Genomic DNA, 20,800 nt, shown 5'->3' on the forward strand with positions numbered 1-20,800 from the left:
AGTATTTTCGTAAGAGTTTTGTTGTGTGCTTAGCTCCCTGACTCATAAAGAGTTCAGGGTAGACTTGTTATAAATAAATACACTTTATTTTCATAACAACTTGTGTGGTGTCCTTTCACTGGGTGTTCAAGGGGTAATGTGATGGTAAAACAGCTGGCTTAACATGCCCTCTAGAGTCTTAGCCTTAGACTGCTCGTATCCATGCTACTAGGATAGCTGGTCTATAAGGTTGACTTACAACCAATCATCAATAAGGGTTGTTTGGACTGATACATAGTGATCACTAGAATAGTGAGCACTGCATATCAGGCCAACTTCTCACACAGGGGAATTTCTTTCAGTGTCTTTTTAAATCTGTTCACACTTATTCTCCAGGTTTCTAAGCGCTTGTGTTGGTAGCTCCATGATCACATATCTTTGACACCAGATCTCAGGGAGACTGAGAGTAAACCTGCTTTGGAATGGGAACTTACTCATTATCTCAGCCTTGATGGCATTGACTGTTGTGTCCCTCATCAGTTGATGTCCACATAGGCTTCCACTTTAGATTTGTGTTGTATGCCATGTATGGGCACCCTGCAACTTGTTTCTGTGTTCCTTTTCATTTTCCTTTTTATTTACTTGTTTATAGGATGTTACTTTCGGTCTGAAGCTGACACATCCTAGCACCCAATGAAGGAGAAGATAATGAAAGGATCATTTAAAAACTATAAAATGTTCACAAACACCTACTGAAGACACTCCAGCATGAATATCAAAGTCCATATTTAATACAGAGATGAGACAAACTGGTAATAAAGTAACACTTTTATTGTTGCGCAGAATGAAATACATAAAAAGGTTCAAAGAAGTAAAAAATTCACATTTTGCAAATTTATAATTCTTCTCTTGTTGATAGAAGTATAGAAACTATTCACCTTCGGTTTTCTAGGAGAAAGACACATTTATTAAAGCATACATTTGAATATGTATTTCCATAATGACACAATGTGAGTTATTAATGACTGCATCAAGCAAGCATTTAACTAAAAATAAGTTGAATCTTTCAAGGGAGCAAAACATCTATGGAAAGAAACTATTAACCCACAAACAACATTGTATTTTTTTAAAATGAACACTGGTCAAACGCGACCAATTAATTTTACCAGACTTATAGTCAGAACATTTTAGAATTGGCAGCCTTGTATATCTAGTCTTTATGACGGCAATATCAATCGATGAGTATCGCTAAAGGCACTCACTGTCAAGAACAAGTTTATATTTTTCATAAAGAAGCAGTTTTTGTGTTTATGGGGATTAAGAACGTAGGTCTTATCGTTCAAAAGTATTGTTTTGTAGCAACGAGGTGATTTTCTTTACCTCACCTGCCACTAATGAATTTTCTTATTTTATATCAGTAGAACATTTTGTGTTATGATTTGCACATAAATATGAATTCCATTCACTGCGAAAGTGAAGGAGCAACAGAAGAACTCCTAAGAGAGATATAGCATCTAAAAAAGTCATTTTGAAACCACCTTAATTGTGAAGTCCAAGTAGAGCTGCAATTCTCTGATCCTTCCTGCCTGGATTACTGGAGTGCCATCTAGATGGCCATTCCTTCGCGCCTCTCGAAGTCCAGATCAATGTATTCAAACTTTGAACCTCTACTGAACTCCATCTTACATTGACTTTGTACATAACAATTGCTTTGAATTATTTCCAAGTATTTCCGCCATACACAAATTTTCAACTCAGGAGACAAACTCTTCTCAAGGTCCTAAAAGCTGACAGCTAGATCCAAAACTGTTTTTCTACGTAGTCTCTTGCTGCAAGCTTAAAAAGGCACAGAGCTAACAATCTCCAGTAGTGCTACAATCTGTCGAAATTCCACCCTCTCCATGGCTTTGCCTGATACCCGATTTGCAAAAGCTAAATACAATTAAACTCTTCCTTGTGCTCCCAGTCTGCACTGGCTTCGCTGGTTCCCATCCTTCTGTAAGTCTACCTCACTCTTTTTAATCCGTCCACTGCAACTTCAAATTCATTAAAGTGCTCCAAAGCTGGTGCAGAGTATGATGTTGGCAAAGTTAAAAACTAAACACAAAATCGTGATTATGACGTCTGTTTGAAGTAGCTTACCTTGCTCCCAACGTCACGACTCTTGGTCCTGAGTTTATTCACTTGGGATTCAGCAATGTCGGCCCTCTCCCCTGCTTCTTCAAGCTCATGTTGCACTTTCCTGAATCGAGTCAGATGTGTATTGGCTTGTTCCTCCTAATGGGACGAAAGCAACAAAATAAAAGTCACCTGCATGTAATGAATTTGCAGACCTACCCTAGGTGCTCAATGCCAATTGTAAACCGGATCGTTTTCTATTACTGTTGTAAAAGCGCATCCTAACATACTTCATATCATATGTATAGGTGGTGGGAATTCTGGTCCACCCATCTAAATGGTATAACACCAGAACGCTTTTCTTTGACAACACATGTGATAGGAAGGCAAACAGCGTCAAGTACCAAGATTTGCCCCTGATGGAAGCTGTTTTACGAATTTAAGTCAATAGAAAATCATTCACCTAATCTGAACTTGAAACTGCAGTACCTCGTCATTCTTCAGCGCATATCTGAATGAACTATTCTAAACCAGAAGTAAATGATCCACATTTGTTCCGCGCATGTTGTGTCAGCCAAGACTACTGTTGTGTTCCTTATCTGCCATTACATTATGTGTAACTGCACTGAGCCTGTTCCTTGACACGTGTGCCTTTGCATGGCAATCCAATTGAAACGTTTTCAATTGATTAGATCAATACTTGCAGTTCCCATCTGGGCTAGTGGAAATCCAGACTCTCGTCTGCACCACTCAGAGGCTCCTCTTTTATTTTAAATCTTTTTATTATATTTTTTTACAACAAATAATTTGTAAAACGCTGCATAGGTTAAGCGAAACCCCCAGGTTTCTGTGGCACACAGATGCATAGGAAACATCAAGTGCCAGTGTCCGCCTTAAATCAGAATAGAGTTGCTAAATACTCAGATCGGAAAATGGCACAATTCGATCCCTAGACCCACACAGATCACAGCCATTCCATGCACTCTCCTACCCTATGGCTCCCCTCCATCACTCCCCATCTTCCTCAGACCAACGATCCCATAGCTTTACGAACTTCCGGAGTCAACCCTGAGGGCAGTAGATCAGCCACTCTTCCTGCCTACACCACTCCATATTGGATTCCCAGTCTCTCAATGTCAGAATGTGTGCATTATCCAAACAACTTATCACATCCCTCCTTGCAATGAGTGTACCTAACTTGGGTGACCTCTCCCCAGATGCCCAGGTAGACCAACGAGGAGTGAGCTCCAGCAATTACCCCATCACCCCAGGGTGCCTAAGTTGAACCTCTCCTAGAAGGCCCTTACTCTTGTGCACCCCCAAAGTGTACGGAGACGCATTTCCCACTGTCCAAAGCCCCTCTGGCAGCGTGCCATTCATATCTCCCATAACACAGAGCCTTGTGCGCGTAAATTATGCCCAGTGCAACAGCTTTGACTAAATGAGCCGGAACCCCACCTGGATGGCAACTTCCCTGGGTTATTTACAAGCCTCCTCCCACTCAATGTCCTCCTTTATACCCAGGTCTTCCTCTCTTCTTTCTTACAGCTTCTGTAACGGGGCATGGCCATTCATGAGGAGTGTGTAATACAGTTGTGAAATAGCATGTCTACAAAAAGTTGGGCGACCAGTGAGCAATACTCCAATGGGCCAACGCACATAAGTCTGACTGTGATGTCTCTAGTGCCAATCGACCAGCTGATCGCATTCCAGGAGAGGATTCTAAGATAGGTGCCCCCGGCTAGATGTTGAGAACCCATCTGTACCATTGTCTGTGAGTAATCCGAGTGTTCCAAATGCCCCCATTTGCCACTTTACTCCGACTCCCTCTAGAGCAGTTGCACTTCCCTTCAACTGTCCCCTTCCAACCCCTCTCCCTGCCACCTTGTGCTGCAAGTATTAAATGAGCCATCCCTCAATGCTCAAGGCACCTATCGCCCCCCCAACTTTGGGGGCTGTTGTAGCACCACAACCAGTCCAATAGGAGTATTGCGTGGCCGGCCCTGAAGGTTCAGACTCCATCCTGAGCACAGCCACCCTGCTCATATCACAACCCCACAGCACCAAACCCCAGAGGGGTCCCATAGGCATCCCCCATCAGGTGGCCATCAGGCGATCTTATCTGTTGTCATTGTGTGACCCTCGGGAGGTACACTTTCTCAATGTCTGCGCTGGAGCTAGTCGATCCATCTTCCAACAGCCCCAGGCCACTGAGGGCTGCAGGAGGCCACGTTGTAGCTCCATGACCATCTTGTCCTTATCTCTCTCCTTTCGTGCCTCAGCCTTGGTGGGGTCACCTTTGAGCCCCGACATGGACGCTGTCACAGCTATTGAGTCTGCCGCCAGGGGAGCGCTCTTCAGCATGGCCCGCGGCATTAGGTGGCCCTGCCTCGCCAGACAGTCCCACACCTCCTTTGCCTCCCTGAAGAAATTAACTGATTTGCCCACCACCACCCAGACATGGTCAGAAACAGAAAGGCATATTTGAAGTTGGGATGCCACAGATGTTTCTTGACAAACAAAAAGGACTCACATTTATGTTGGACTGAAGTCGTATAGTCCGAGTAGAAACTCATCGAGCTGTCCTCAACCAGCCAGGTCACATGAACTGGTGCCAAGTCTAGGATGTTGTCCCTAAAATTTAGCAAGCCAGCCACTATTAGTCTGGTTATCACTCCAGGTGCCGGGGACCAACCCAACACCCTATGCACCCTCTCCACAGAGAACAATGTTGTCACCCTTCCCCCCCAGGACCTCAGAAGACAGCCATTGCTCCACAAAGAGTTACCTCAAGGGCCCCTCAGCCTAATCCGTGACCCCCACCAAATGCATATTGTTACGGCTAGTGCGCCCCTCAGCATCTTCCACCTTGGCTGATAGGACTTTTATCTCCCTCTGCAGCCTGGTCAACCTGTTCTCATGGTCCATCACAGCTGGTTGGAGCTGGGCCATAGTCGACTCTGCATCAGTGACCCTATCGGCCAGGGTCAATAGATCCACATCAATCACCACTGCCTCTATTTTATGCTCCAGTTCCTCCTTTGTATCTAGGATGGTAGCCAGGATCATGGCTGTGTGGGCTTCAAGTCCATTATGCAACCCGGGCCATACGGGGGAGGGATTCATTGCCAAGTCACTTCTAGCACCACTGAGGGCCTGCTTCTCCACCTGGCACACCAACAGCTCTAACTGGGATCTGAGCTGCTGATGTCTCTGCATGGCCCACTCCTTGGCCTTGCTGCACCAGAAGAGGTGTGGTGGATTCCAATGGCATGGGCTCCAGCCTTCGACAGAGACATTGCGTCTTGTAGTTCTGCCCACCCCCTAGGCTAACTCCGCTCCCAAGGACTATTCTTGTTGTATCTTGGCTCACTCCGAGATCCCTGGAACCCCCAAGAAGGCCGAGCCATACAGGCCCATCTGCCAGGTCCACAGCACCCTTGCCAGATTCCACGCACTTCTCTGTGCCTTCCTGTGCCTCTTTATTGTGCCGACCCAGCGCAGCCTCTGATACCACTGATCGCTGCACTGCCGGCCTGGCACACCTAGCTTGACGAGGCCCCCACTGTGCTCCATATCGGGTCCCTCCAGCACCCGCTGGCTCCTCTGCATCATCTGGCACTTCTCCTGGCTGTCAGCCATCAGCAGCTGAGGAGAGAGCTCCACCACTGCCAAGCACACCACACTAGCAGCCTGCCACAGGTGGCTCCTGGAATTCGGCCTCTAAGACCGTCTTGGACTCCACAGCTCCTCAGTGTCATCCCCAACACATCCAGATCCCCAATTAGTTACACAGGGGCATGGGGCTGGGATAAATGGTTCAGGATACTCACATCAGCAGGCCAGTGTGGTCGAAACATCGGGCTATGTGTCAGACTCCATTGACGCTTGGTCACACACCCCTACGAGGCTCCTCTAATACGAAGTACTTACATGCCCAGCTGTCCGACTAACGGTACAAACTAGAGTGCCCTTCCTATTATCAGAATCTGCTTGAGAATTTATAAAAGTAAGTGACGGCGCATTGCTTTAATCATGACTGTTATGATAGTTTGTTCTCCTAGAGGAGAATTTCTTTTTAATATATATATATATATATATATATATATATATATATATATATATATATGTATATATATATATATATATATATATAAAAAAAATCTCAGCTGTGCTTTTCAACATTGCTATTGCATAGTATGGCATTTAGATGTTTATCACATATTGTTAGTATAATCTCAGTGTCTCAGTGTTATGGAAAGAAAGTTATTTTGTGAACCAGTAGCTCTATTTTGATGTGTGCATAGGTGCCTGTTTCGCATAAATAGTATGTTTAAATATATTTTTTAACTTACTGATTCCTCAACTTGTCTCTTGTAGGCTTTGACCTTTAATTGCAATTTGTCTGCTAGGTCCTGGAGTCTTAGGACATTTTTCTTATCTTCTTCAGACTTTAAGCGAAAAGAAAATACACATCATCAGTGCAGTCTTTGGTTGTTCTTTAAATGACCACAGTCTGGTAAACTTAGAAACAAATGTAGACTACGATGTAGAAGACGTTTACTTTGATGAGAACATCAATATGGGTGAGGATGTACAGTAATGAGGTGCAAAGAAATCTAGAGAAATTGTAGTGCTTAGATTTCTGTTAGTATTATGCTGATATGCATGTTCTTGATGTTCTTGGGTGTTGCAGAACGTTCAGTTAGGTTATCAAAGACACATAAAGATGGTAGACTATAATAGCTTCTGAGACACACTGGACATGTCTTCTGGTGTGAGGAGATGTAGTTGTCCAAGGCGCCATAAGTGAATCAAGGACTTAGAGAGGCTGTACTTAAAAGGCAGTACTGTTTACATTATTAAAAGCATTACTCTCAGAGGAGCTAAAAGAAAAGCTCATCTGTAAACAAAGGGAACTAGAGGTACAGTCAAGTTAAACTTCATGGAGAATAGCCAATTATGTATGAATATAACAAAATTCGAACAGTAAATGCACAAATACCTGATATGTCAGTTCCTTAACTCTTCTCTCATATTTGCGAACACCCTTAATGGCTTCCACTCCACGTTTCTGTTCAGCTTCCAGCTCGTTCTCCAGTTCATGGACCTGGAGTGGAATTGATATGGTTATACTATTCCCTCACTGACCCATACCTCCAGACCCTAACAATTTGCACTCTGCCGTGTAACTCACTCTGCTCTCCAGTTTTTGGAGCTGCTTCTTCCCTCCCTTCATCGCGAGCTGCTCGGCCTCATCCAGACGATGCTGCAGGTCCTTCACGGTCTGCTCCAGGTTCTTCTTCATCCTCTCAAGATGGGCGCTTGTGTCTTGCTCCTTCTTCAGCTCTTCAGCCATCAAAGCAGCCTTCATGAAAGCATATAAATGTGACTTACTATAGAACAAAACAGATTCTTTTGAATCACATTCTTCTAATGAATCACATTAACCACAAATAGTCATACAATCCATTTAGGTACTGTGAGAGTAAGCAAATGTTTTATTTGACTGAGCTTTTAAAATTACAATTTTCAATAAGGAACCTACATCGGTAATGGCCTTCTTGGCTTTTTCTTCAGCATTCCTGGCTTCCTGGATGGCTTCCTCTACTTCGCTCTGGAGCTGGCTGCTGTCACTCTCAAGCTTCTTTTTGGTGTTGATCAAACTTGTATTCTTAAAGAGAAAGAAACATACATTCAACATTAACCTGTGAGTAAGTGGAAAACCACCAAGTTCATGATTGGTTTCAAACCACACTATTTTTCGTGATAAGATATTTATATAGATCATGAAATGCATGCCAGAAAAAAAGGTTCTACCTGAGAATGGAGGAGCTGCAAACGTTCACTGGCATCAAGAAGTTCTTGTTCAGCAGATTTACGAGATCGTTCGGTCTGTTCAAGAGCAGCTCTTAGCTCTTCAATTTCCGCCTGCTGCAGATTGTTTCTACGTTCAATGACAGCCACCTGCTCCTTCAGGTCTTCTTGTCCCCTAGTAGCATCATCAAGATGTAATTGGGCATCCTATAAAAAATAACCTTGTTATGACAGAGCTATCTTTACCCAAAAGGAAAGTTAGAACACCGCTGGTCTCCTGTTATTATCAAAGTACCTTGAGTTGACCTTGTATGTTTCTGAGCTGCTTCTGTGCTTCTGCAGCCTGGCGGTTGGCATGGCTGAGCTGAATCTCTATTTCATTAAGATCTCCTTCCATTTTCTTCTTTACCCTCAGGGCATCATTCCTGCTTCTGATCTCAGAATCCAGTGTGCTCTGCAGAGAATCTACAGCTCTCTGGTTGTTCCTCTTCAACTGTTCAATCTCCTCATCTTTTTCTGCAATCTTCCTGTCAACCTCGGATTTCACTTGGTTGAGCTCAAGTTGGATTCGCAGGATCTTAGCTTCTTCATGTTCCAATGATCCCTTTTATAACATAAAAATACAGTTTGAAGACCATTGCTCAGACTCACCAATTTAATTGAATTGTTTTATTGTTATTAACATGTCTCTTGTACATACTTCTGCTTCTTCCAGGGCTGTTTGGAAGTCACTCTTTTCTTGCTCAGCCTGTTTTTTTGCTTTTTCCAGTTCATGAATAGACTTTCCAGTTTCTCCAATCTGTTCAGTAAGATCTGAGATCTCCTCTGGAAAGGATATAGATATACAATGAATGTAGCATAATTTCTAAAGAAATATGTATTAACCTTTGAATAAGCAATATAAAAGAGGTCTTTAATGAGATTAATTTGTATGAGAGATTGCTGTGCTTACTTTCCCTTACAAACAATTTGTTAATTAATCATTTCTCTTCGTATACCCGAAAAGAAATTGTTTGTGCTGTGAGATATTCAACTGATTTCTAGGCCATTATAAATAGTTTCTAAAGTGGGGAGAGCAACATTCACACTCCGCACCCTGGTGCACTGCATTTATTTCGGATGCTAGATCCATCATATATTTGTCCGTTTGTCTCATTAATATTTATCCATATTTTATCCTTTACTTTGTCATATAATCTTCTATGATTCAGTCTGTTCCACATCGTCTCCAAATTGCTTTTGAAACTTTACGTATCAACATGTGCCCATCCAGGCCTCCTTGTAAATACGATCCATACACAAATAGTAGTTGTCAGCAGCATTCTTTTATTCGTGACCCAATGCATTTCGAGCAATTGCTTGCTCTTAGTCAGGGGTATCTGAAATTTCACACAACAAGTTTTACATTAAATTTAGTCTGAACGAACCCACATTCAAATCTAGAATCTATCTCGTGCATGTGTACTATTCAAAACGATGTTATGGCATTATAAAATTAAGCAGTCATTCTCATAAATTCACCCCTGATACTTAAACCAGAAACGATCAAAACTTACAGTTTTTGAGGTCAAAAGGCTTGAAAATTAGGCTTTCTAGCTATTTGTTCATGCATATTTTTGTGAACACCTGGTCTCTTATCTCACATGGTTCTTGCGCTATTTATTAATAACATTGACCCAATTGCTATATTTTTCATTGACGCATGCCTGTGGCTTTATCAGTTTAAATGCTTAAGTTCAGATAACACGATTTACTACTGAACCTCACTAATATCAATCGCGCGCAATGCGTACCTGCTTTTACATTCTCCTAATCACAAGTCCCGGTTCGTCATGAACTCCTCATTGCTCTAAGAGTTTGAGATAAGAGACCGGGTGTTCACAAAAATATGCATGAACAAATAGCTAGAAAGCCTACTTTTCGAGCCTTTTGACCTCGAAAACTGTAAGTTTTGATCGTTTCTGGTTTAAGTATCAGAGGTGATTTTATGAGAATGACTGCTTAATTTTATAATGCCATAACATCGTTATGAATAGTACACATGCACGAGATAGATTTTAGATTTGAATGTGGGTTCGTTCAGACTAAATTTAATGTAAAAAATGTTGTGTGAAATTTCAGATACCCCTGAAGAAAATAAATTGCTCGAAATTCATTGGGTCACAAATAAAAGAATGCTGCTGACAACTACTATTTGTGTATGGATCGTATTTACAAGGAGGACTGGATGGGCACATGTTGATACGTAAAGTTTCAAAAGCAATTTGGAAACAATGTGGAACAGACGGAATCATAGAAGATAATATGACAAAGTAAAGGATAAAATATGGATAAATATTAATGAGACAAACGGACAAATATATGATGGATCTAGCATCCGAAATAAATGCAGTGCACCAGGGTGCGGAGTGTGAATGTTGCTCTCCCCACTTTAGGATTTTTTCAAATTGCGCGATGGCAAGGCGAAACCCAGGTTGCACACAAAAGGTCAAATATGTTAAAGAAATTGCGATTGGAATAATTTGGTACATACGGTGTGCACACCGCCACATTCATCATTATAAATAGTTTGACATTTCTCATCTGTAGTTTTGATAAGTAGCCTTCTGTAAATATTTTGGGTTTGACCTTTAAGTCTTGTCAAGTGGTCTCCAGCAAACTAGTGGCCTTTTCCATGCTTATTTTATACTGTCTCTAGTTAACTTTCAATCCAGTGTCTTTTTCCAGGCTTATTTTACAATCTCTCTAGTTAACCTTCCATTATTTAGCTGATCACAAACATATTCTTTTGATTCATTCCTGCTTCCAAAAATACAGTAAACTGTGCACAAGCCTCAGAGTCACTAGCCTCTTATTCTGTCTTAAATATTAACTCTTTGTTCCAATCACTGCCCTATTGAATGTACTTCATTCAACCATGGAGTTATCATTTAAATGGGCCACAACAATTTTCAGAAAAGACTCTGAAATTTCATAGAGAGAGTTTGTTGCAATAGCAGCCAGTCTGACTTAGAAGCATCTTTCATTGCTGACTTAGATGAATAAAAAATGTTGGACAGTTTTCTATCCCAATTTGAGAACAGAGTTGTGAGAAGTTGGCCTGATAGGTGATGTTTCCAATTCTGGAACCACCTATTATCAGACCAAACAATCCCTTATGGTGTCAGGTTGTAAGTCAACCTTGTTAGACAAGCTATCCTAGGGGTAGCATGGACTAAGCAGCCTAAAGGCTTAACTTAAGAGGTCGTGTTAAGCGAGCTGTTTTACCACATACAATCCTGTAATATCAAATGAAAGGACACCACACAAGTATATATTATAAAAATATATGTGTTTATTACTAAAAACAATCCCCAGTATTCTTTATGAATAAAGGGGCACAAGCGTTAAATCAAAAGCACAGTTTAAACATACAAAGTTGCACAATTATGGATGAGGGCGGGGGGCCACTCAAACCATATACTAAACAAGTGGTATAAGAGATACCAATCGAACAGTGGTTAGGCCTAAGGCCTAGGGAATCGCTGGGAGCAGTCAGGACAAGCAGTGCTGAAGTCGGGAGAGGCCCGCGGGATTCGGGAGCAGTGCGGAAAGCGCACGCATGCACCAATGTTAACCAATGGTGCGTAAAAGTTGTAAAGTTAAAGTTTAAGGACACTTCCGCTGAACCTAGAGGAACAAGACTTAAGACACAGACCCTAGAGATGTGTACCAGTGTGGGAACACCGGCGGAGCAAAGTTACCTCACCCACAGGAAGTGGGTGCACAGGGTCGAAGTTGAGTCGGGTTTCGTCACGCAGGCTCTTGGTGCTTGAAGCTGAAAGGGCTGCAGGCGGGGTGAAAGAGAAGTGTCCGGTGGAGTCCAAGGGTGGACTCGAGTCGAAAAGTACCTGAAAGCAGAGGGGACAGAGTCTGGGTCACTCAGCAGTGACCAGGGTGGAACCAGGCAATGTCGGGCGCAATCAGGTCGCTGTCGAGGAGCTTCTCTCCGCTGTCACGTGGGCTCTGGGGCATCTACGACGTCCAGGAGCAGGTCACGATCTGTCCCACGCAGGCTCTCGCCGTCGGCGCTGTCGGCTTCAAGATTGGAGCAAACAACACTTGGCAAAAGCAATCCATGCGGAACCGGGAGATTGCTTCTCACTCGAACCAGGAGGGTCAGAGTGGGGGCTCCTTTTCAGGGGAGCTGGTGCAGATCTGGAGCAACCAGATTCGCAGGTCGATTTCAAGTTTTCGTCGGCACAGGGGCCACTAGCCGGCTGGCAAGTGACCGGGCCAACGTGTTGAGCCAAAAGTAGCAGAAGGGCCCCACGCAGCACTCGATGAGTGTAGAGGGGTGAGCTTCGGTGCAAGAGTGGCTCAGGGTTGGGGCGTCTCAAACCCCGGTGTACAGCTTCGAGGGTCACTCGTGGGCTGCACGGTCAGCGTCTCGTGGTCAATTCAAGATGGCGTGCCCCACGCTTCCGGTCGCCTCCACGGGTCTCAGCTCTGCAGGGACTGTGGATCGGGCTGTTGGAAAGCAGGCAGGCTTGATCTCGTCGATCTCTGTTGCTCGAGTTCCGGCGGGAACTGCAACAAAGTAGACGTCGATAGCTGGATGGTGCCTGTTTGCACAGGGTGGTCACTCCTTGACCACAAGGGAGATTCTTCGGGCTTCTACGTCGAGTAGGATGTCGAAGGGTCCAGAATTCGTTTCTTATGTTTCTTCAGGATAATCTGAAGTGCATTGGCACTGCTCCCAGTCTTATACTAATTTTGGGGGCTGGATTACCTGCTAGGTCCCCTCCTATGGGTGGGACCCAGGAAGTGGGTGGATACACCCCCTTCCTTTGATCCAGGCCGCCCTGGCACGAGGGCTGGAGTGCCCCAGAACTGGTTTGGCCGGATTATGCAAGGGGCAGCCTTGTGCGCCCCAGGCAGTGTCTGGTTTCTTTCAGACCTCCCTGCTACAATCCACTATCTCCTGTCTGGAGGGTGGTAACACGCTCCTGCGACAGGAAACCCTTTGTCCAGGCCCCATTTGGCTGAGTTTCGGTCAGCTTCAGGGGGTCAGACTCTTGTCTGTGGCAGAGGCATCCATTTTGTGGATCTAAGGCCCTTTTAGAAATTAACCGCATTTAAGTAAAGTAACATGTCTTACCCCTCTAGAGGGGTGGAATGCTATCCCCGTCGCCAGAACTGGTGAGGGGATAGTATTCCAAATCGTATGACACCTTACACGACATGTTTCGATAAAGCCAAACCAAAGTTGCTATATAACCGCGAGGATTATAAGGCACTTAAGAGTATATGGTATGGCATTATCCTGAAACAGCTTAGGGAGTTGTTCCCGACAGCTGCAGACAGGCTCAGCTCATGCTAGAGCTCCATCTCACATGAAACCACGCACTCTGCCTCCAGGATTGATGAGGCCTTCCATAGGAGTGGCTCACAGGTTAATATGTGTCCAGATATAGGTTTAGATATAGGTATACTATATCTAAGCAAGGGGTGATTACACCACCTTACCGCAGCTGAGTGATCAGCCAGTTGTGTCAATTTAAGAACCAGTCAGGGGTGGCAAAAGATATGCTGCAGCCCCTGGTAGGCCTTGGTGGCCCCTATGCCCTGGGCACCTATAGAGCATTATACAGGGGCTGACAAGGAGTCCATTTCCAATTGTGGTATGTGCCTATAGCACATGTATTATTAATTTAGTGAGAGAACATCAGGCTGGGGGTCTGATCAGCAGGCCCACAGCCTCAGTAGTCGAAAACCAGTGAAGCAAAAAGCAAAAATTTGGGGTGACCATAGGATAGCAGACCCTACTCTCCTACACAACCCCCCCTAAACGCAGGGACATTAAACTAACCTTGACCAGATAAGTCTTCATGTTCTAAGTGGAAGTACCTGGAGAGACCATTTGCATTACCATGGTCAGTCCCTGGGCGGTGCTCCACTGTAAAGTCCATCCCCTGTAGGGAAATGGACCACCTGAGCAGTTTGGGATTTTCACCCTTCATCTGATTGAGCCACAAGAGGGGCTTATGGTCTGTCTGAACTAGGAAGTGAGTTCCAAACAAGTAGGACCTCAACTTCTTCAGGGCCCAAACCACAGCAAAGGCCTCCCTCTCAATGGCTGACCAACGTTTCTCTCTGGGGGTCAGCCTTCTGCTAATAAAAGCAATGGGCTGGTCTTGACCATCTTGATTAAGTTGTGAGAGCACAGCTCCCACCCCCAACTCAGAAGCATCTGTCTGTACAATGAACTGTTTGGAGTAGTCAGGACTCTTCAGGATAGGTGCAGAGCACATGGCCTTCTTCAGGTCATCAAATGCCTTTTGACAGCTAACTGTCCACTGAACCTTTTTTGGCATCTTCTTGGATGTCAAGTCATTTAATGGTGTCACTATAGACCCATAGTTTTTCACAAACTTTCTGTAATACCCAGTCAGGCCCAAGAAGGCTCTGACTTGTGTCTGGGTAACTGGAGGAGCCCAGTCCTGTATGGCCTGGATTTTGCTCTCCAGTGGCTGAACCTGACCTCCACCTACTAGGTGACCCAGGTATACAACCTTACTCTGCCCTATCTGGCACTTGGTGGCCTTGATAGTCAGGCCTGCCTTTTGCAGGGCCTCCAAAACTCTCTTCAGGTGGATCAGGTGATCCTCCCAGGTGGAGCTAAAGACAGCAATATCATCTAGATATGCTGCGCAAAAGTCATCCAACCCAGTAAGGACTTGGTTCACCAACCTTTGGAAAGTGGCAGGTGCATTCTTCAGACCAAAGGGCATTACCACAAACTGATAATGTCCACTAGGGGTAGAGAATGCTGTTTTGGCTTTTGACTCCTCAGCTAGTCTGATTTGCCAGTAGCCAGCTGTCAGATCAAATGTGCTCAGAAACTTGGCAGAAGCCAATCTGTCAATGAGCTCATCTGCTCTTGGAATGGGGTGAGCATCTGTCCTAGTGACAGCATTGAGACCCCTGTAGTCCACGCAAAATCTCATTTCTCTCTTTCCATCTTGGGTATGAGGTTTTGGCACAAGGACTACTGGGCTGGCCCATGGGCTCTCTGATGGCTCAATCACTCCAAGCTCTAACATCTTTTGCACCTCAGCCTTGATGCAATCCCTGACATGGTCAGTTTGCCTGTAGATCTTATTCTTCACAGGCAGACTGTCACCAGTGTCCACCACATGGGTACACCAGTCAGTCTGGCTGGGTGTGAGTGAAAACAAATGCCTGTGGGCCTGCAAAACTTGTCTGCAGTCCATCTGTTGCTGGTCAGTGAGGCTGCCTGCCAAGGCTACTCCATCAACTGAACCATCATCAGGGTTCTGAGAAAGCAGGTCTGGGAGAGGGTCACTCTCTTCCTCCTGATCCCCATCTGTGGCCATGAGCAAGCTCATGTCCTCCCTGTCCACAAATGCTTTCAAACGATTCACATGGATTACCCTGTGAGGGCTCCTAGGGGTTCCAAAGTCAACCAAGTAGGTGACTTCTCCCTTTTTCTCAATGATAGGATAGGGTCCACTCCATTTGTCCTGGAGTGCTGCTGGGGCCACTGGCTCCAGTACCCACACCTTCTGTCCTGGTTGGAACTCTACCAGTACAGCCTTTTGGTCATGCCAAGCTTTTTGTAATTCTTGGCTGGCCTCCAGGTTTTTGGATGCTCTCTCCATGTATTCAGCCATCCTGGAGCGGAGACCAAGTACATAGTCCACTATGTCTAGCTTAGGCTTTTTGAGAGGTAACTCCCATCCTTCCTTCACCAAACACAATGGACCCCTCACAGGGTGGCCAAACAAAAGTTCAAAAGGGCTGTAGCCAACCCCCTTCTGTGGGACCTCTCTGTAAGCAAAGAGCAGGCAAGGTAAAAGAATGTCCCATTTCCGCCTGAGCTTCTCTGGTAATCCCTTTATCATGCCTTTCAGGGTCTTGTTGAATCTCTCCACAAGACCATTGCACTGTGGATGATAGGGGGTGGTAAACTTGTAGTTTACTCCACACTCCTTCCACATTGCCTTCAGATAGCTAGACATAAAATGTGTGCCTCTATCTGATAATACCTCCTTTGGAAAGCCCACTCTTGAGAAAACTGCAATGAGGGCTTTTGCCACCACAGGTGCTGTGGTGGTCCTCAGGGGAATAGCCTCTGGATACCTGGTGGCATGATCCACTACCACCAGTATAAATCTGTTCCCAGATGCTGTTTGGGGGTCCATGGGACCCACAATATCAATTCAAACTCTTTCAAAGGGTACCCCCACCACAGGTAGTGGTATTAGGGGGGCCTTTGTTGTGCCACCTGACTTACCACTGGCTTGGCAAGTGACACAGGAGCGACAAAACTCCTTGACATTTTCTGACATATGAGGCCAGTGAAAGTGTGAAACAAGCCTGTCCCACGTCTTGTTCTGGCCTAAGTGTCCTGCAAGGGGAATATCATGGGCCAAGGTAAGGAGGAACCCCCTAAACTTCAGAGGTATAACCAACCTCCTGGTCATGCCAGGCTTGGGGTCTCTAGCCTCTGAGTAAAGGAGTCCATCATCCCAATACACCGTATGGGTACCTTGGGCATCCCCAGCAGCCTCAGCAGCAGCCTGCTGTCTGAGGGGTTCAAGGGAAGGGCAATCTAATTGAGCCTGCCTCAGGTCTGCCCTTGAGGGTCCCCCTGTCCCCAGAAACTCAACCTGGTCAGGTTCAAGTTCCTCAGAGACAGTCTCCTCTTGGACTGCAGAATCAGTTTCCTCTGAAACTTGATCCTCAACCTGGGGCAAGGTGGAAGGCTCAGCCTTTCCTCTCTTGCTCCTTCTCTTGGGTTGTGGTTGGTCTATTGTTCCAAGATCCACCACTGGTTCAGGAAGGCACTTCTTAGCCTGAGACCTTGTCACTGCAAGGACATGAGCTGAAATCCCTAGCATTTCTGCATGAGTCCTGTACTCCACTTCTGACCAAACTGAGCTTTCAAGATCATTGCCTAACAGACAGTCTACTGGAAGGTCTGCACTCACAACAACTTTCTTTAAGCCATCTACCCCTCCCCAGGAGAAGTTCACAACTGCCACACTATGGGAAGTAGTGGAGTTGCTGGCGTTGGTCACTAGGTAACTTTCACCTAGTACAATCTGTCCAGGGTCCACAAAGTCAGGTGTCACCATTGTGACACTGGCACATGTGTCCCTGTAGGCCTGAGCCAGTTTCTCATTGATTAAAGGCGTCTGCCTATATTTGCCCAGGTTACTGGGACTCACTGTAGTGGACAAAGCTAGGTCCACATCATATAGGAGAACTGCCTGAGTAGGGGTTCTGACTAGGCCAGATCCTACTTCAATACCCAGGGTCAATCCTGCTACACCCTTGGACTGTGTTCCACCACTGCTTACTGGACTAGGGGTTGCAGTTGCTTTAGGAGCTGGAGTGGTGGGGACTGGATTTGTCTTGGTGCATTCACTGCCCCAGTGGGAAACTGATTTGCAGTTACTACACCAAGGCTTCTTTGGGCCATTGTTCTTCTTCTTTTTGTTTCCATTTTGGGAACCACCCTCCTTACTATTAGTTTGGGGGCCTGAAGACTTCTGGTCTTTTTCTTTATCTTTCTGATTTCCACCCTTCTGGTCTGTTTTCTTCTGGTCACCACCTTGGTTCTGGGGTTTCTGCTTAATCCTTGTTCTGACCCATTTGTCTGCCTTCTTTCCCAATTCTTGGGGAGAGGTCAGATCAGAGTCAATAAGGTATTGATGCAACAGCTGGTTTGTACAGTTATTAAGGATCTGTTCTCTCATGATAAGATTGTACAATCCTGTATAGTCTGAAACTTTACTTCCCTGCAACCAACCCTCCAGAGCCTTAGTGGCACAATCTACGAAATCAGTCCAGTCTTGAGTCTGTGCTTTTTGGGTGTCTCTGAACAACAACCTGTATTGCTCAGTGGTTAGGCCAAACCCTTCAATAAGAGCACTCTTCAAGACAGTGTAGTTTTTGGCATCCTCAGGTCTAACTGTGAGGAGCCTGTCCCTCCCTTTCTCAGAAAAGGAGTACCATAAAATTGCAGCCCACTGATCCTGAGGAACCTGCTGTACCATGCAGGCTCTCTCAAGAGCAGTCATCCATTTGTGGATGTCATCCCCTTCCTTGTAGGGGGCCACAATTTTTGTCAGGTTTCTATTGTCATAGCTCCTGTCTTTTTCTCTAGGAATATTGCTGCCACCAGTGGCATCTAAGCCACTCAATTTCTGCTCTCTTGCCAAGGCAAGTCTAGCTTGAGCCAAGGCTACCTCCTCCCTCTCTATTTGGAGTTTGACAGCCCTCATTCTGGCCCTATGCTCTAGCTTTTGAGAAGCAGTCATGCCTCTCTGAGATTCCCTTGAGGCACTAGAAATATGAGAGTCCCCTGAGGGAGATCTCACTCTTCTGTTGCCTGGGAGAATGTTATAGGGTCTGGGGAGGTGCTGGCCCTCTCCATTCCCAAGTAGGTTTAAGTTGGCCTGGCTAAGCCTGGCAACTACAACCTGGCTACCCCTCTGATCCTGATCTTCTGGGTCCTCTACATCTGAGTCCTCTTCCCCCTCCTCTCCTTCTTCTCCTTCTTCCTCCTGAGGGGTATCAGTTACAGGGGGGTTCACTCCATCTCCTGACTCTAAGGTAACTTCATTCACCTTCTCTAAGTCATCCTGCTCTAGAATGGCTATCAGGATAGGACAGGTGGGACTTCTGCCCCTTTTTAACCCTCTTGATATGCACAAGGCAATCAAGTCCTTTCGGGTTAACTTGTCATAGCTGGAAGTTGCCTTGGTAAGGTCAACTGTCACAGGAGCAGACCCTGAGGCTTTTCCTGTGTCAGACATGACTGCTAGTGAGGTGTAAGTGGTGCACATACCTACACTAAGTGTTTTCCTACTGTACCTTGCTAGTGAGTTGTAGTCAGGGTGTGCTAATCCCTTTAATCTACAACTACTAAGTTCAGTAGAACTTAATATGCTAAGCTTTTGATTTTATATGTACCTAGAGGTACTTGATGTGATCTTTCAATTTGATAAAAGATTGCAATGGTAAAACAACAGCAAGCTCAAATCCCACCGCTGCCACCAATGTGAGAAGTTGGCCTGATAGGTGATGTTTCTAATTCTGGAACCACCTATTATCAGACCAAACAATCCCTTATGGTGTCAGGTTGTAAGTCAACCTTGTTAGACAAGCTATCCTAGGGGTAGCATGGACTAAGCAGCCTAAAGGCTTAACTTAAGAGGTCGTGTTAAGCGAGCTGTTTTACCACATACAATCCTGTAATATCAAATGAAAGGACACCACACAAGTATATATTATAAAAATATATGTGTTTATTACTAAAAACAATCCCCAGTATTCTTTATGAATAAAGGGGCACAAGCGTTAAATCAAAAGCACAGTTTAAACATACAAAGTTGCACAATTATGGATGAGGGCGGGGGGCCACTCAAACCATATACTAAACAAGTGGTATAAGAGATACCAATCGAACAGTGGTTAGGCCTAAGGCCTAGGGAATCGCTGGGAGCAGTCAGGACAAGCAGTGCTGAAGTCGGGAGAGGCCCATGGGATTCGGGAGCAGTGCGGAAAGCGCACGCATGCACCAATGTTAACCAATGGTGCGTAAAAGTTGTAAAGTTAAAGTTTAAGGACACTTCCGCTGAACCTAGAGGAACAAGACTTAAGACACAGACCCTAGAGATGTGTACCAGTGTGGGAACTCCGGCGGAGCAAAGTTACCTCACCCACAGGAAGTGGGTGCACAGGGTCGAAGTTGAGTCGGGTTTCGTCACGCAGGCTCTTGGTGCTTGAAGCTGAAAGGGCTGCAGGCGGGGTGAAAGAGCAGTGTCCGGTGGAGTCCAAGGGTGGACTCCAGTCGAAAAGTACCTGAAAGCAGAGGGGACAGAGTCTGGGTCACTCAGCAGTGACCAGGGTGGAACCAGGATGGAACCAGGCAATGTCGGGCGCAATCAGGTCGCTGTCGAGGAGCTTCTCTCCGCTGTCACGTGGGCTCTGGGGCATCTACGACGTCCAGGAGCAGGTCACGATCTGTCCCACGCAGGCTCTCGCCGTCGGCGCTGTCGGCTTCAAGATTGGAGCAAACAACACTTGGCAAAAGCAATCCACGCGGAACCGGGAGATTGCTTCTCACTCAAACCAGGAGGGTCAGAGTGGGGGCTCCTTTTCAGGGGAGCTGGTGCAGATCTGGAGCAACCAGATTCGCAGGTCGATTTCAAGTTTTCGTCGGCACAGGGGCCACTAGCCGGCTGGCAAGTGACCGGGCAAACGCGTTGAGCCAAAAGTAGCAGAAGGGCCCCACGCAGCACTCGATGAGTGTAGAGGGGTGAGCTTCGGTGCAAGAGTGGCTCAGGGTTGGGGCTTCTCAAACCCTGGTGTACAGCTTCAAGGGTCACTCGTGGGCTGCACGGTCAGCGTCTCGTGGTCAATTCAAGATGGCGTGCCCCACGCTTCCGGTCGCCTCCACGGGTCTCAGCTCTGCAGGGACTGTGGATCGGGCTGTTGGAAAGCAGGCAGGCTTGATCTCGTTGATCTCTGTCGCTCGAGTTCCGGCGGGAACTGCAACAAAGTAGACGTCGATAGCTGGATGGTGCCTGTTTGCACAGGGTGGTCACTCCTTGACCACAAGGGAGATTCTTCGGGCTTCTACGTCGAGTAGGATGTCGAAGGGTCCAGAATTCGTTTCTTATGTTTCTTCAGGATAATCTGAAGTGCATTGGCACTGCTCCCAGTCTTATACTAATTTTGGGGGCTGGATTACCTGCTAGGTCCCCTCCTATGGGTGGGACCCAGGAAGTGGGTGGATACACCCCCTTCCTTTGATCCAGGCCGCCCTGGCACGAGGGCTGGAGTGCCCCAGAACCGGTTTGGCCAGATT

At 45.8% G+C, this 20,800-nt stretch overlaps 1 protein-coding gene across 1 annotated transcript in view; it reads right to left on the bottom strand.

The window, feature by feature from the left end:
• Positions 1 to 792: 792 nt before the first annotated feature.
• LOC144785851 (myosin-4) overlaps positions 793 to 20,800 on the bottom strand; it is a 52,384-nt gene continuing 32,376 nt past the window's right edge. Inside the window, exons 31-39 of the mRNA XM_078664695.1 lie at positions 8,615 to 8,739; positions 8,210 to 8,518; positions 7,918 to 8,121; positions 7,646 to 7,771; positions 7,295 to 7,465; positions 7,103 to 7,207; positions 6,453 to 6,548; positions 2,122 to 2,256; positions 793 to 927 (exon numbers count right to left, since the gene is read on the bottom strand). Of these exons, the coding sequence (XP_078520821.1) occupies positions 910 to 927; positions 2,122 to 2,256; positions 6,453 to 6,548; positions 7,103 to 7,207; positions 7,295 to 7,465; positions 7,646 to 7,771; positions 7,918 to 8,121; positions 8,210 to 8,518; positions 8,615 to 8,739 (1,289 nt within the window). The 3' untranslated portion in view covers positions 793 to 909. The remainder of the gene's footprint in view (positions 928 to 2,121; positions 2,257 to 6,452; positions 6,549 to 7,102; positions 7,208 to 7,294; positions 7,466 to 7,645; positions 7,772 to 7,917; positions 8,122 to 8,209; positions 8,519 to 8,614; positions 8,740 to 20,800) is intronic.

This window comes from Lissotriton helveticus, chromosome 10 (genome assembly GCF_964261635.1).
Source record: "Lissotriton helveticus chromosome 10, aLisHel1.1, whole genome shotgun sequence".
Classification (NCBI taxonomy): Eukaryota; Metazoa; Chordata; class Amphibia; order Caudata; family Salamandridae; genus Lissotriton; species Lissotriton helveticus.